The sequence below is a fragment of the Oncorhynchus mykiss genome, chromosome 1 (genome assembly GCF_013265735.2).
Source record: "Oncorhynchus mykiss isolate Arlee chromosome 1, USDA_OmykA_1.1, whole genome shotgun sequence".
NCBI classification, from domain to species: domain Eukaryota; kingdom Metazoa; phylum Chordata; class Actinopteri; order Salmoniformes; family Salmonidae; genus Oncorhynchus; species Oncorhynchus mykiss.
The window spans coordinates 89,018,392-89,034,326 of NC_048565.1; the positions used below are offsets into that span (position 1 = coordinate 89,018,392).

General features: G+C 44.1%; 1 protein-coding gene across 1 annotated transcript; it reads left to right on the forward strand.

The window, feature by feature from the left end:
* The first annotated feature begins 312 nt into the window (after positions 1-312).
* LOC118966069 lies at positions 313-2,209 on the forward strand. The gene is made up of 2 exons (XM_036988247.1): positions 313-993; positions 1,042-2,209. Exons 1-2 carry the CDS (start codon positions 954-956, stop codon positions 1,944-1,946), a joined length of 945 nt encoding a protein of 314 aa, XP_036844142.1. The 5' UTR covers positions 313-953; the 3' UTR covers positions 1,947-2,209.
* The last annotated feature ends 13,726 nt before the right edge of the window (positions 2,210-15,935 follow it).

A 15,935-nucleotide genomic window follows, 5' to 3' on the forward strand; every position in this document is an offset into this window, starting at 1 on the left:
ACACACACACACACACACAACCACACACACACACAACCACACACACACACACAACCACACACACACACACACACACACACACAACCACACACACACACACACACACAACCACACACACACACACACACACACACACACACAACCACACACACACAACCACACACACACACACACACACACACACACACACACACACACACACAACCACACACACACACACACAACCACACACACACACACACACACAACCACACACACACACACAACCACACACACACAACCACACACACACACACAACCACACAACCACACACACACACACACACACACACACACACAACCACACACACACACACACACAACCACACACACACACACACACACTTGAGAGATGCTGCACTTGTTTAGCTGCTTATATTCTCACTGTTGTTCTTTCTGGAGGTCACTGAGAAGTTGAGTAGAATATACAACAGCAACACTGTATCAGGAGTCACAGCAACCGGTTGGCTTGTAAATGCCTTTACAGCACCTCAAAGGGAGATTTGTGTCACTTTTGTTGTTGTTGTTGTTGTTTACACGTCTGTTGACATTCCAAGTAGATAATGAGTCGTCTTGATGAGCAATGTGGAGATCTTGTTCTACTGTCTTCCAATAGTATCTCTCAGATAAACTATAGGTCCACAACTCACCTTGTTGCTGCAACATGATAGTACATTATCTTTACACTGCATGCTGTATATTAGTACCTTGTGTTCTGCACCTTTACCCAGAAATGAGAATAACTCCAACACTAAGCAGGTTTCCATCCAAACTCTTTATGTGAGTCGGGAAAGAAAATGTCACCACAGACCTGATGGAAACGGCAAATTTGTCAGTGAACTTGTCCAAATGTCGACAAAACAATATATGCTAGACAAGATGGGATATGAGATGGGTGGTAAAAGTCTAAAGTGATGATGCTCCTTACCATTCAATATCAAGGGCTTTATTCTGGTGACCTGATGATGCCCCTTACCATTCAATATCAAGGGCTTTATTCTGGTGACATGATGATGCTCCTTACTATTCAATATCAAGGGCTTTATTCTGGTGACATGATGATGCTCCTTACTATTCAATATCAAGGGCTTTATTCTGGTGACATGATGATGCTCCTTACCATTCAATATCAAGGGCTTTATTCTGGTGACATGATGATGCTCCTTACTATTCAATATCAAGGGCTTTATTCTGGTGACATGATGATGCTCCTTACCATTCAATATCAAGGGCTTTATTCTGGTGACAGGATGATGCTCCTTACTATTCAATATCAAGGGCTTTATTCTGGTGACATGATGATGCTCCTTACCATTCAATATCAAGGGCTTTATTCTGGTGACATGATGGTGCTCCTTACCATTCAATATCAAGGGCTTTATTCTGGTGACATGATGATGCTCCTTACTATTCAATATCAAGGGCTTTATTCTGGTGACATGATGATGCTCCTTACCATTCAATATCAAGGGCTTTATTCTGGTGACATGATGATGCTCCTTACTATTCAATATCAAGGGCTTTATTCTGGTGACATGATGATGCTCCTTACCATTCAATATCAAGGGCTTTATTCTGGTGACATGATGATGCTCCTTACTATTCAATATCAAGGGCTTTATTCTGGTGACATGATGATGCTCCTTACTATTCAATATCAAGGGCTTTATTCTGGTGACATGATGATGCTCCTTACCATTCAATATCAAGGGCTTTATTCTGGTGACATGATGATGCTCCTTACTATTCAATATCAAGGGCTTTATTCTGGTGACATGATGATGCTCCTTACCATTCAATATCAAGGGCTTTATTCTGGTGACATGATGATGCTCCTTACCATTCAATATCAAGGGCTTTATTCTGGTGACATGATGATCGATGCTTCGCTGCCGTTTGACAAATAAGAAAGAAATCTTTCTCTTTTGCCCATAATAATCTCATCATGTAGGCTATAGGCCTACCCGCATCTGTGAGCTAGAACATGTGTCAAAACCAGAGTGGGACACATTTGCTATACAACGCAACAATTTGTAGTGACAAAGTCATCAGTAGAGTTGAAAATGTTACCTTTTATTTAACTAGGCAAGTTCCAGAACAAATTCTTATTTACAATGACGGCCAAACCCAGACGACGCTGTGCCAGTTGTGCTCCACCCTGTGGGACTCCCAATCACGGCCGGATGTGATACAGCCCGGATTCGAACCAGGTGACGCCTCTTGCACTGAGATGCAGTGTCTCAGACCGCTGTGCCACTCGGGAGCCCAAATGTGATGGAAGCCCATTTAACTTTATTTTTATTTTTTATTCAGTGCGCGTGAGAATTTAACGACAAAAGTTGTTTTTTATGTGCGCTCTGCCATCACACACAGCCTTTTATCCAGTGTGATGGAAACTTGTATCTGGTGGGGAAATGTCCATGTTTCTTCTGATGTTTTTGAATATTCTCATTAACACCTGTCGCCAATTGGAAGGAAACCTATCTAAAAAGCTTTCAATAAAGGTTGAAATCCTGGCATGTCACATGGTGATGTATAAGACTAGGAGGAAGTGGTTCTGTATCTACTTCTGTTATCTCAATGGGTCCATTGTATCAGTCAAGTCTCAGTGACTGTAGAGACAGGTTATGACCTGGAGAGAGGTGGAGCTGTGTATCTCCCATCAGATTAGTTTTTACTGTCTTTATGTACCAGAGATGACCAGTTATACCTAAAAAAACGACTGTGTTGACCAAAACCACCTGGCATATACTGTTTCATCAAAATGTTCATTCAGATTCTGTAATCAAAGATGATCAAAAGCAGTGTGTTTAGAGAGAGACTGCAGCTCGGCTGTGAATCAAGACGGCGTGATGTTATGTTGAAGAACTTTTACGACTTTATTAAAACCCAATGTGTTAGAAAAGAAAAGTTGATTTTTCCTTTCATTTTTACTTGAATATGTCACTACTGACTAGATTAGACTTTTTCACCATCTTGTTTTTTAATTTTTTTAATTTATGCATTTTATTTTTCTTTGCGTTGTCATAGTTACCTTGTTTTTTAATTTCTTACAGTGGTCCATATTTACACAGGTCACAGTGGTATGAACAGAAAGACCACAGTATCATGCCACTTATGCAATATTACTAGATGGTGTTATTCATTCTGAGTCAAAACCACCATTAAACTATCATCAAAACCATGCTACTTTTTTCCTCTCAGATTCATTCCAACTCACGTGTGGCTCTTCCCACCAGCCTCCACTGGTGTGGCTTATTTAAAGAATGATGACAGACATGGCAATGAGCACATTTTGTAAGTTTCTCATTCAACGACAAGTCAGACGTTGTGAACAGCTAATCTCTCTGGACGATATTAGAAAGTTGAGGGATTATATTCATATTGAATCTAATTTGTCTTCCACACCTGCCGTATTGTGTGTGTGGTACAGTGTGTGTCTTTGTACTCCCTTGAGAATTCACCAGTGTACTTCTGATGGGAGCCTCCCCTCAGCCATTTCTGATGGGAGCCCCCCCCATCAGCCATTTCTGATGAGAGCCCACCCCCCCCAGCCATTTCTGATGAGAGCCCCCCCAGCCATTTCTGATGAGAGCCCCCCCCCCCCATCAGCCATTTCTGATGAGAGCCCCCCCAGCCATTTCTGATGAGAGCCCCCCCCCCCAGCCATTTCTGATGGGAGCTATTTTGTGCCTTCCAGAGTAGAGCTCTCAGGTAGAACACACCTGTGTGGGTGGGTGTGCCCACAGGGAACTGTATTGGTGTGTGTGTGTGTATGTGTTCACCCTCCTCTCTCTCTTCAGCAGCACATTGACAGTAAATCTAAATGGCAGGACAGTTTGGCGCGAGCATAAAGGTGGCTTTATGACTATGATTATAGTTATGATGATGACTACCATTTATTTCAACTATCTGATGAAACCTGCGAGGCCAACAGGTGTTGAGGCCAACAATATACCACCTGCTGATGGATTGGTGGATTTCTGTAATAGTGAACACTGTGTGTCCACACCACAAGGTCTGCTTTGTGGGCTCAGAATGATTGTATTGCTGTTAGTCTGGCGTTAGACAGTAATGGCTGCCCATCATGTTGCCATGGCAATGGTTTAAATTATTTTTAATGTACCTGTTTAGTGTACATCTACTGTAGGTGTTTAGTTTGTTAACAATACATTTGTGGAGTGGTTGAACAGCTAGTTTTAGTGACTCCAACCTATGTTGGATGTAAACTTCTGTGTATGTAAAGTTCTGACTTCAACAGTACATTTAAACATTATAGTTTTGGCAAGTTGGTTAGGACATCTACTTTGTGCATGACGCAAGTACTTTTTCCAACAATTGTTTACAGACAGATTATTTCACGTATAATTCACTGTATCACAATTCCAGTGGGTCAGAAGTTTACATACACTAAGTTGACTGTGCCTTTTAACAGCTTGGAAAATTCCAGAAAATGATGTCATGGCTTTAGAAGCTTCTGATAGGCTAATTGACATCATTTGAGTCAGTTGGAGGTGTACCTGTGGATGTATTTCAAGGCCTACCTTCAAACTCAGTGCCTCTTTGCTTGACATCATGGGAAAATCAAAAGAAATCAGCCAAGACCTCAGAAAATAAATTGTGGACCTCCACAAGTCTGGTTCATCCTTGGGAAAAATTTCCAAACGCCTGAAGGTAAAACATTAATCTGTACAAACAATAGTAAGCAAGTATAAACACCATGGGACCACACAGCCTTCATGCCACTCAGTAAGGAGACGCGTTCTGTCTCCTAGAGATGAATGTACTTTGGTGCGAAAAGTGCAAATCAATCCCAGAACAACATCAAAGGACCTTGTGAAGATGCCGGAGGAAACAGGTACAAAAGTATCTATATCCACAGTAAAATGAGTCCTATATCGACATAACTTGAAAGGCCGCTCTGCAAGTAAGAAGCCACTGCTCCAAAACCGCCATAAAAAAGCCAGACTACGGTTTGCAACTGCACATGGGGACAAAGATCGTACCTTTTGGAGAAATGTCCTCTGGTCTGATGAAACAAAAATAGAACTGTTTGGCCATAATGACCATCGTTATGTTTAGAGGAAAAAGGGGGAGGCTTGCAAGCCGAAGAACACCATCCCGACCGTGAAGCATGTGGGTGGCAACATCATGTTGTGGGGGTGCTTGGCTGCAGGAGGGACTGGTGCACTTCACAAAATAGATGGCTTCATGAGGTAGGAAAATTATGTGGATATATTGAAGCAACATCTCAAGACATCAGTCAGGACGTTAAAGTTTGGTCGCAAATGAGTCTTCCAAATGGACAATGACCCCCCGAGCATACTTCCAAAGTTGTGGCAAAATGGCTTAAGGACAACGAAGTCAGAAAATGTGTGGGCAGAACTGAAAAAGCATGTGCGACCAAGGAGGCCTACAAACCTGACTCCTGAAATTTAAAGGCAATGCTACCAAATATTAATTGAGTGTATGTAAACTTCTGACCCACTGGGAATGTGATGAAAGAAATAAAAAGCTGAAATAAATCATTCTCTCTACTATTATTCTGACATTTCACATTCTTAAAATAAAGTGGTGATCGTAACTGACCTTAGACAGAGCATTTTTACCATTATTAAATGTCAGGAATTGTGAAAAACTGAGTTGAAATGTATTTGACCAAGGTGTATGTAAACGTCTGACTTCAACTGTACATGTTGTATTTTTTGGATCACTTAGTTTGTATCTATTGAAGTAGTGATTGCAGTACAGGATTGGTAAACTAGGGATTGTAGGCTACTTCCTTTATTCAGAACAGAAACAAAAGCTAAATGTAGTCATCTATTTATTCACAGTGGTACAGAAGGAGGGAGGAAGACCCCCCCCCCCTTCTTCACATGGAAGATACAAACAAAACCAGATGAAACTAACAATGAATTTCATCTCCATTTTCTTCTCCATTGTGAACTCTTAACATCCTCTCTGTCTCTGTCAGAGTATTCCTCAAAAGCAGTTGGTTGCTGAGAAAAGTCACGTTCTCTACTCTGTATTGCAGTGTTCAACCGTGACCTTTCCTCCCACACGGTTTCAGGTTCAGGGGAAGAAGCTCATGTCAGAGACACGATGGACATCTATTTTCCTGAAAGGTATTTTGAGTGTTCAAGGGCTCCCGAGTGGCGCAGAGGTCTCAGTGCAAAAGGTGTCTCCTACAGTCCCTGTTTTGAATCCAGGCGGTCTAGAAGAAAAAGAAACACACACCTATTTAGACGAGGTGCTGGCTAGCGGAGTAGAACACCTATTAAGACTAGGTGCTGGCTAGCGGAGTAGAACACCTATTTAGACGAGGTGCTGGCTAGCGGAGTAGAACACCTATTAAGACGAGGTGCTGGCTAGCGGAGTAGAACACCTATTAAGACGAGGTGCTGGCTAGCGGAGTAGAACACCTATTAAGACGAGATGCTGGCTAGCGGAGTAGAACACCTATTAAGACTAGGTGCTGGCTAGCGGAGTAGAACACCTATTAAGACGAGGTGCTGGCTAGCGGAGTAGAACACCTATTAAGACGAGGTGCTGGCTAGCGGAGTAGAACACCTATTAAGACGAGGTGCTGGCTAGCGGAGTAGAACACCTATTAAGACGAGGTGCTGGCTAGAGGAGTAGAACACCTATTAAGACGAGGTGCTGGCTAGCGGAGTAGAACACCTATTAAGACGAGGTGCTGGCTAACGGAGTAGAACACCTATTAAGACGAGGTGCTGGCTAGCGGAGTAGAACACCTATTAAGACGAGGTGCTGGCTAGCGGAGTAGAACACCTATTAAGACGAGGTGCTGGCTAGCGGAGTAGAACACCTATTTAGACGAGGTGCTGGCTAGCGGAGTAGAACACCTATTTAGACGAGGTGCTGGCTAGCGGAGTAGAACACCTATTAAGACGAGGTGCTGGCTAGCGGAGTAGAAAACTTGAAAATAAAAGAGAGCCGCACACTCTAGGAGGTCAGATGCAAATATTGAATTACCAACGTTTCGACAGCCAAGCTGTCTTCATCCAGGCTGTATCACATCCAACCGTGATTGGGAGTCCCGTAGGGCGGCGCACAGCGTCGTCCTGGTTACGGTTTGGTCAGTGTAGGCCATCATTGTAAAAAAAAAAAAGTTGTTCTTAACTGACTTGCCTAGTTAAATAAATAAAAAATACATTTGGGGATTTGACTTTCTCCACAGACTAATCCACTTCACTCACAACTGTACGTTCTACCCTCTCTCTCTGGTTAAATCTCTTCAGGAGCTGGAAAACAGTGGCATGGATCATCTTTCATACATACAGTATAAACATGGATCATCTTTCATACATACAGTATAAACATGGATCATCTTTCATACATACAGTATAAACATGGATCATCTTTCATACATACAGTATAAACATGGATCATCTTTCATACATACAGTATAAACATGGTCGTGGTGTAGAATATCCTGAGTTTGTTAAAAACACATAAAGCAACTTAACATTCACCTGTTTTTTAAAATGTATTATTGTAAAAGGATATTGCTTTGTCTCTACTGATCTCTGATAGCTTTCCCATGCTGTGGTGGGAGAGAGTAAGTAAACCTTGAGAGAGAGAGAGGTGTGTTTTCCTAATGTAGATTACCTCCCAGTGTATGAGGAGAGCGAGCGCGCCAGAGAGAAGAGGCCCCAGCCTGTCAGCAGGGTAAATGACCTGTGCAGAGTTTCACAGTGCGTGTCATTAGCCAGCTTTTAGATTTGTTTCAACAGTGCTTTACCTGAGGGCCCCATTCAGAGGCCCCCAGGTATGACCAACCCGAGCCCAGGGAGAGAGCAGCTGACTGGGGGTGATTCATATAGCATCGCTCCCTTCCTCCCTGGGGGCCTCCCTCATCAGGGCTATGTGGGAGGAAAGGGGCTGCCTGGAATGTTCCATTGAACAGGGGAGGGGACCTCCACGTTTAGATTTCAGGCTGTAACATACAGGCTGGATGGAATATGTTGTATGTCTACCTGTAAGGCTGTGTGGCCAGGAGGTTTAATCAGGGCGTTTTAAACGATGCAGAATATAATGTGGAGTCACTCTAGTGGAAAACAAGGAGTATGATGTGGATGTTACAGTAAGGACGAGGTTACTATATGTTTTAGGCTGAAGTCGTACACATCCCAGTCCTGCAATAAAGGTGAAAAGGTCAATCACCATCCATCTTCAGAATGTTATTTATGTCAGAATGTTTGCATGATGGGGCACCATCTTTCAGTTCTAATCTACTGTAACCTGGGGCAGCAGGGTGGCCTAGTGGTTAGAGTGTAGGGACGGCAGGGTAGCCTAGTGGTTAGAGTGTAGGGACAGCAGGGTGGCCTAGTGGTTAGAGTGTAGGGACGGCAGGGTAGCCTAGTGGTTAGAGTGTAGGGGCGGCAGGGTAGCCTAGTGGTTAGAGTGTAGGGGCGGCAGGGTAGCCTAGTGGTTAGAGTGTAGGGGCGGCAGGGTAGCCTAGTGGTTAGAGTGTAGGGGCGGCAGGGTAGCCTAGTGGTTAGAGTGTAGGGACGGCAGGGTGGCCTAGTGGTTAGAGTGTAGGGGCGGCAGGGTAGCCTAGTGGTTAGAGTGTAGGGGCGGCAGGGTAGCCTAGTGGTTAGAGTGTAGGGGCGGCAGGGTAGCCTAGTGGTTAGAGTGTAGGGGCGGCAGGACACCATACCATCAATGTTCTTCCAGAACCTTCCAATCAGCAGCACCATACCATCAGTGTTCTTCCAGAACCTTCCAATCAGCAGCACCATACCATCAGTGTTCTTCCAGAAGCTTCCTTTCAGCAGCACCATACCATCAGTGTTCTTTCATATCCTTCCAATCAGCAGCACCATACCATCAGTGTTCTTCCAGAACCTTCCAATCAGCAGCACCATACCATCAGTGTTCTTCCAGAACCTTCCAATCAGCAGCACCATACCATCAGTGTTCTTCCAGAACCTTCCAATCAGCAGCACCATACCATCAGTGTTCTTCCAGAAGCTTCCTTTCAGCAGCACCATACCATCAGTGTTCTTTCATATCCTTCCAATCAGCAGCACCATACCATCAGTGTTCTTCCAGAACCTTCCAATCAGCAGCACCATACCATCAGTGTTCTTCCAGAACCTTCCAATCAGCAGCACCATACCATCAGTGTTCTTCCAGAAGCTTCCTTTCAGCAGCACCATACCATCAGTGTTCTTTCATATCCTTCCAATCAGCAGCACCATACCATCAGTGTTCTTCCAGAACCTTCCAATCAGCAGCACCATACCATCAGTGTTCTTCCAGAACCTTCCAATCAGCAGCACCATACCATCAGTGTTCTTTCATATCCTTCCAATCAGCAGCACCATACCATCAGTGTTCAGTAATAAGGGTGCTGAGAAGAACCTACAGATTTAACCATGTTTTTAGAGGCCATGATTGCTCTATAGGCCGACCTCCGCCAACAAATACCCTGTAGCCACATTCCGCCAGCCTATATCTGACAACACCTTTTCGCTACAATAGCTTTGGACTCCCTCCCCCATCTCCATAATAGGTGGCTTGGGCTGTAATGGTGTGTTGACACACACACACACACACACACACGAACACACACTCGAGCTGCTGTAATAGTCTGCTGACAGGTTTAGGCTGAGGTAATTGTGTTGCCGGGCTTTGCAGTGAGGTGCCAAATCTCCCCCCGAGGAGAATGAGGTGAGGCGTGGAGCTAGCGTAGCCTGTTAGCGTTTGATCTGCTACTTTATTGGCCAATTGTTGTTATAAAAACCATGAAAGAAAGATCCGCAAATAACTTTTATATCAGCACATTGTCATAACAGACACTCAACAGACTTCAAGGCAGCGGTTGTTGAGATGAATGTGGGTTTGTTGTTGCTCTGTTGTGTGCCTAGGAGGTAGCAGTAAATGCTAGCTAGCTAGCCGAGGCTACTTTGTGTGCTCCTGAGTAAAATGTATCCTGCTGTGCAGGGCCTCAGTTCATTATGTGTTGCAGGACTGCATTAAGAGACCGACTCTGAGTGCATCTCCAGCTGTTCAGGTCTGCCATCGAGTTTGTCCATGAGACTATCTCTCTCACTGAGCACCGAGACTCTCTCTCAAGTCAATTTCAATTCAATGGCATGCAGTTATTGACATTGGAAACATATGTTTACGTTGCCAAAGCAAGTGAAATAAATAAACAAAAGTGAAATAAATAAACAAAAGTTAAATAAATAAACAAAAGTGAGAAGAATCAAATAGAAACATTAAAAAAAACATATTTACACATCAGACAAAAGATAAACATTTTTTGTTATTTTTAAATCTAACTAAAACAGTACATCATATAACAAGAGTGTATGACTGTAGCCCGATAGGTTTAGATGCTGCACCTCGGTGGTACTGGCCTCAGACGAGTCCCGGTGGGGCTTGTGGAGGTCGGAGAGCACCATCGTGTTCATGACAGCCTCATCTTTCCATAGAGTTTAGGCTTTTATTCTGAAGGGTTAAAATGCACAACATGGACGTTTTCAAGGGAACGCAGAGAATATTTGCACTGTAGCAGATGCTCTTACAGGAGCATACATTTTGCATACTGGTCCCCGTTGGGAATTGAACCTACAACCCTAGTGTTGAAGTGCCATGCTCTATCAACTGAGTCACAAGGGACACACAAACAAACCTGTCAGCTGACTGGGGTATGGATGTCCCAAACTCCCCATGACCTTTATGAGGTCACGCCTGTCTCTATGGTGATAGTGGTAGCCAATGACGGGCTGCTGTGGTACTTTCATCTCATCTGTCTCACATTAAGTCCATGCAACAAGGAGGAGTTCTCTTTCTCTCTGTCACACAAACACACCACATGTTCATAGATCTTCATGCACAGGCTGACACATAGGACACTAGAACACATGGATGTACACACACACACACACACACACACACACACACACACACACACACACACACACACAAACACACCACATGTTCATAGATCTTCATGCACAGGCTGACACATAGGACACTAGAACACATGGATGTACACACACACACACACACACACACACACACACACACACACACACACACACACACACACACACACACACACACACACACACACACACAAACACACCACATGTTCATAGATCTTCATGCACAGGCTGACACATAGGACACTAGAACACATGGATGTACACACACACACACGCACAAACACACACAAACACACCACATGTTCATAGATCTTCATGCACAGGCTGACACATAGGACACTAGAACACATGGATGTACACAAACACCACATGTTCATAGAACACATGGATGTACACAATAAACACACACACACACACGTGCGCGCTCATGAATGCCAAATGCAAAGTAAAGAAGAGACAGAGGGAAAATGTTTGAACTACAGTTATCTCCTTACAGGGAAATTGTCAGTCCCCAGTCAAATCACCCAAGCTGTTTCCAAATGCAAATAGGGTTTATCAAATAAACTAAGAAACTAAAGATGCACATGAAGAGATCTGTTGTTGTTTTTCTTTCGTTTAGCAGCTGTTGGTGGAAAAATGAAACATTTCCATCAAGGTTTATTTTGCGTTTTTTTCCCAGAACAGAGCAAGACACAGATGAGTATGTTTGAAGATTCTGTTTTGAAAGTTGTCTTTATTTTTATATACATGGAACTAGCAGCACCTCAGGCAGCGTGATACATCCAGACAGACGATATCTTTGAATTGAGCCCTTTTTCTCTTGGTTACCGCAGGCCCTGTGTTGTGGATTGAATGTGGTTGGAAACCATGAGAACCGGAATGGAGGATCCCATCCATGTGTAACTAAAGCACTGTTCTTCTCCATAATGGAGGTTGTACATGTCCTGGTCTACAAGTTACATCTTTTCACCACTAAGTCTCAGTAGCCTGGGAGAAAAAACACAATGAAGGGATGTGTTTTACTGATATAGAACTGTATTCTGTCTACTGCGATACTTCCGCTTCCTATAAAAGTCTCTGATCTCTGATCATTTTGTGACAACTAGATAAACATTTTACTATGTATTTTTCTATCGTCTCTTTAGTAGTTGTAGTTGATGCAGTGTGAATTTTGTAACATGTTGACATGTTTATGAACAGGAGATAAATGCACTGTAAGTCAAGTTTGAAAAAGTTGGGGAGTTGTTTGATGGATATTTGTAACGGATGTTGATTGCATAGCATGCCTACACATCCTGCATTGCATGATGGGGGATAGCTGTCTTCTTTTAACAACAACACATTCTACAGTGTATTTAATAATAAAGCATTGTTTTGTGTGTGTGTGTGTGTGTGGGGGGGTAGGACAATGTTAACATAGAACCACATGCACACACTCACACACACACACACACACACAAACACACACACACACACACACACACACACACACACACACACACACACACACACACACACACGCTCACATTCACGCCACACACGCACACATATACACATTCACACCATAGACGTGCGAAACCAAGAAGAAAACCCAACAGGCTGAAATGCCTCTCGCATGTACTCAACCTACCATCTCCATATTGAGTGATACGAATGCATCATGTTATCCGTGGCCCCTGGCTAGAGCGGAGATGACAGAGGGGCAGCGTACTTTTGGCACCTGCAGACAACTTGGGGCTCGTCCATGTGGTCCGGCCCCATTCTCACCGCTGCCATTCAAAACAAAGACTGATCCCTGACAGGGAAAACAGTGGTAGGAGGAGACAAAGCAGGCAGCTCGACAGGGGATGATTGATGTTCAGCCATCAGGCGAGGGTTGACACGCACCAGTGTGTGTGTGTGTGTGTGTGTGTGTCCATCCATGAGTGTGTGTTGGTTCTCAGGCTGAAAACCTCCAATCAATAGATCAGACCTGCTGACGAGACACAAGCAGTAGCCTTCCCAAATGGTGCCCTATTCCCTATTTAGTGCACTACCTTTTGACCAGGGGGGGGGGGCATAGGGAATAAGGTGCCATTCAGGACGCAGGCAAGGACAGGAGTGGTGGAGCGCATTCCACATGTAGATTAAACCCAGGCTACAGTATCCTTAACAGGGAAAACCTGTATGTACACGGGCTTCACAGGTTCAAGGTGGTGTGTGTGTATATCTTTGTGTGTGTGTGTGTCGTTGTGTGTGTGTATTTATCTTTTGTGTGTGTGCATCTTGTGTGTGTGTGTGTGTATCTTTGTGTGTGTGTGTGTGTGTGTGTATCTTAGTGTGTGTGTGCATCTTTGTGTGTGTGTGTCTCTTTGTGCGTGTGAGACAAGCCTCAATCTACCACTCTATATGCTGGAGGTCTGGGGATGTGGTCGTGGAGTGGAGGAGTTCATAGTGTCTGTCATTGAATATGTGTTTAGTGTGTAGTGTGTTCCAGCCTGTCAGCATGTGTAACTTTGTGTGTGTGTGTGTGTGTGTGTGTGTTCCAGCCTGTGTGCATGTGTATCTTTGTGTGTGTGTGTGTGTTCCAGCCTGTGTGCATGTGTATCTTTGTGTGTGTGTGTGTGTTCCAGCCTGTCTGCATGTGTAACTTTGTGTAGTGTGTGTGTGTGTTCCAGCCTGTCTGCATGTGTAACTTTGTGTGTGTGTGTGTGTGTGTGTTCCAGCCTGTCTGCATGTGTAACTTTGTGTGTGTGTGTGTTTACATTCTAAGAAAATCATGAGACAAAAAGGACATCCTGGACTTTCCAAACAGCAGAACTTAACGTCTGACGATTATTTCCCAGGACAACTTGCCGCGTCTATCTGTCAACAAATTATTTATTTTCCCTTCGGATAAATGTATTTGTCTCCAAACACTGTTCTCTTCAAGTCATGCCAAATACTACAGCCACTTGTAGTTTTCTCTTAGTACTTTAGCTTGGTTATTATGCATTGTGTAATACAGAGAAATCCAACACACACACACACACACACACACACACACACACTTTTGTAATGAGTGCCAGGCTGTTTTCAATTACCACTTGATAGAAGGACGGATAGTAAGCCAATCAAGCCCTGAGCTTCAGATCTACGCTGCAGAGATAGTGTGTGTGTGTGTGTTTCTGGTGTGTGTGTTTGTGTTTCTGCGTATGTGCATGTTCACATGTGCGTGAGCATGCACACACACATCAGAAACACTATCTGTGGAAAAAAAGGCAGGTATAAGAGCTATTTATGACCTCTATGAAATACATTACCTTCACCCCATATTCATGTCCTCTATGAAATACATTACCTTCACCCCATATTCATGTCCTCTATGAAATACATTACCTTCACCCCATATTCATGTCCTCTACGAAATGCATTACCTTCACCCCATATTCATGTCCTCTACGAAATGCATTACCTTCACCCCATATTCATGTCCTCTACGAAATACATTACCTTCACCCCATATTCATGTCCTCTATGAAATACATTACCTTCACCCCATATTCATGTCCTCTACGAAATGCATTACCTTCACCCCATATTCATGTCCTCTACTAAATACATTACCTTCACCCCATATTCATGTCCTCTACGAAATGCATTACCTTCACCCCATATTCATGTCCTCTACGAAATGCATTACCTTCACCCCATATTCATGTCCTCTACTAAATACATTACCTTCACCCCATATTCATGTCCTCTACTAAATACATTACCTTCACCCCATATTCATGTCCTCTACGAAATGCATTACCTTCACCCCATATTCATGTCCTCTACGAAATGCATTACCTTCACCCCATATTCATGTCCTCTACTAAATACATTACCTTCACCCCATATTCATGTCCTCTACGAAATACATTACCTTCACCCCATATTCATGTCCTCTACGAAATACATTACCTTCACCGATTTATTCCTGTCAAGTGAAAGACAGGTATTCCATTGGCGTCATGCGTAAATACACTGATAACCAGGTGGGAAATGTTATCTCAGAGACATGTATTCCATGGGCGTCATGCGTAAATACACTGATAACCGGGTGGGAAATGTTATCTCAGAGAACCATCTATTTGGAAAACAGGAAGACAACAGTGGACACGGTCCGTTTATGGAGATGTGCCGCTGCTGTACGGTCAGTATGTCAAGCACGGCACAGTTTATTTAGTGTCTTGTGGCGTTTCTGTTACACTGACTTCCTCTCACCGTTCCCAGTGGCCTGGAGTCAGAGTCACCTCCACCGAGCTACAACAGTGACATCTAGTGTGTCTATTCTCCATAGACATAGAACGTATTCATACATCATCTATAGATTCTATTTCTGTGCTACTCTCCGCTAAGGTCAACAGTGTTGTTTAAGCCCTGGTCCTGGTAACCCACACGGTGTGCAGGCTGTTTAAGCCCTGGTCCTGGTAACCCACACGGTGTACAGGCTGTTTAAGCCCTGGTCCTGGTAACCCACACGGTGTGCAGGCTGTTTAAGCCCTGGTCCTGGTAACGGTGTGCAGGCTGTTTAAACCCTGGTCCTGGTAACGGTGTGCAGGCTGTTTAAACCCTGGTCCTGGTAACCCACACGGTGTGCAGGCTGTTTAAACCCTGGTCCTGGTAACCCACACGGTGTGCAGGCTGTTTAAGCCCTGGTCCTGGTAACCCACACGGTGTACAGGCTGTTTAAGCCCTGGTCCTGGTAACCCACACGGTGTGCAGGCTGTTTAAGCCCTGGTCCTGGTAACCCACACGGTGTGCAGGCTGTTTAAGCCCTGGTCCTGGTAACCCACACGGTGTGCAGGCTGTTTAAGCCCTGGTCCTGGTAACCCACACGGTGTGCAGGCTGTTTAAACCCTGGTCCTGGTAACCCACACGGTGTGCAGGCTGTTTAAACCCTGGTCCTGGTAACCCACACGGTGTGCAGGCTGTTTAAGCCCTGGTCCTGGTAACCCACACGGTGTA